Source organism: Sinocyclocheilus rhinocerous, unplaced genomic scaffold (assembly GCF_001515625.1).
Source record: "Sinocyclocheilus rhinocerous isolate Xijiao unplaced genomic scaffold, SAMN03320098_v1.1 scaffold1045, whole genome shotgun sequence".
NCBI classification, from domain to species: Eukaryota; Metazoa; Chordata; class Actinopteri; order Cypriniformes; family Cyprinidae; genus Sinocyclocheilus; species Sinocyclocheilus rhinocerous.
This window is the reverse complement of record NW_015645361.1, coordinates 451,979-453,696: the sequence shown is the minus strand read 5'-3', so window position 1 is coordinate 453,696 and position 1,718 is coordinate 451,979. Positions and strand designations below refer to the sequence as shown.

At 37.0% G+C, this 1,718-nt stretch overlaps 1 protein-coding gene across 1 annotated transcript in view; it reads right to left on the bottom strand.

The window, feature by feature from the left end:
- LOC107705949 (calmodulin-regulated spectrin-associated protein 1-B-like) overlaps positions 1 to 1,718 on the bottom strand; it is a 22,610-nt gene that overhangs the window by 12,143 nt on the left and 8,749 nt on the right. Inside the window, exon 4 of the mRNA XM_016509484.1 lies at positions 1,150 to 1,289. Within this exon, the coding sequence (XP_016364970.1) occupies positions 1,150 to 1,289 (140 nt within the window). The remainder of the gene's footprint in view (positions 1 to 1,149; positions 1,290 to 1,718) is intronic.

The window sequence follows — 1,718 nt, the reverse complement described above, 5'->3', positions numbered from 1 at the left end:
CCAAAAAAACAACAACAACAATAACGTTACCACTGTAATATGTCTTGCAATATCCGTGCGTGCAAAAACAACAATAACGTTACCACTCTAATATGTCTTGCCATATCCGTGCGTGCAAAGGTTCTGCACGATCCTCTTGTTCAATATTCTCTGGGTCTGAATCCGGCTCAAACTGATATGGCAATATTGATGCCATCCTTAAAGGGGTCACATGATGCTGCTAAAAAGTATATACATTATTTTGTGTATTTGGTGTAATGAAATGTGTTTATGCGGTTTAAGGTTCAAAAAACACATTATTTTCCACGTTTTTCGGAAGGCGGGCGTTCATCAAACCCAGAACTAATCGAGTCGTTTGTGCCAGGATGGGGAGAAAGGTATTGTAATAATGTAAATTATGTAAAAAAATAGTGCGTTTTTCGAACTACCAAGCATGAAAGCATGTTCTAGTACACCCCCAAAACAAATTCAAGACATTGTAAAAGAGCATAATAGGACCCTTTTAAATTTGATGTAATAAAATTACTGAAACTAAAACTGAAAAAAATCAATTAAAACTATATAGAAATAAAAAAATAATAATAAAAAAAACAAGATAGATGACAAAATTGCAGAATTTACATTTAAAATATAAAAATAAAAGCTAATTCAAAATATTAATAAATACTAATAAATCATTACTAATAAATACTATAATAGTATATAAATAATAATAAACTGCTGGGAAGTTATGAGTTCGGGAGTCATAATTGCCATGTGATGTGCAAAGTCTTTTTTCTTTCTTTAACTGAAGAGTAAATGATGTGCTGTCATGTGGTGATATTCATGTCTTATCATCTCATGAATACAATTATTCTGAAAGTTAGCGAATGGAAACTAAATGAAAGAGACTTTGTGTTTGGGTGCATGTTGATCCATTAGAGAAACACTATGGATGTTTCCACTGGCCTACAAACACATGCACATGCACACACACACGCACGCGCACACACACACACGCACGCGCACACACACACACACGTTCCATTTCTGTGCTTTCCATCATCTTATGATGCCTGTAATAATTCTTTGTTCTGTGAGAATAATCTGTAGAGAATTTCTGCATTTCTGAATGTGATATTACACAAGCGTATAGAGAGGTTTTCTTACTTTATCGTTTCTCTCACACAGGAACTTGAGCTTCTGAGCCTTCTTGTGCATGAAGACTCCCTCTAGACTGCCCGTCTTGGCGGATCTCAGCTCGATGGCTTTCTCTCCCCATCCCATCACTTGATTCGACTGAAGATAAGCTGCAGATCAACAACAACATCACATCAACCAGAGCCAGGAATAAACATCTCCAGCTGATTCAGTTCAGTAAAGCTCAGATGATCTGGAGCAAACAGGGTTGTCCATCATTGCTGTTCAACATCAGCAGATCTGAACAAGAATGAGTCTAGTTTATAGGGGTCATGAACTGAGAAACCAAAATTCCCTTGATCTTTTGACATATAAGAGGTCACTGTACTTTAAAAACATTGTGTAAGTTTCAGAACTCAAAACTTTCTTCTTAGTCTAAAAACAGCTTATATTGAAGGCAGTCTGACAAAACGACAAGCTGTGGGAATGTTCTACTCGATGTAATAGTGTGGATAAGCACCGCCTCCACAGAAGATCAACACCTGCTTCTACATCACTGCCTGTTTAGCCCCGCCCACCGAGTATGTCATGGCCTGTTT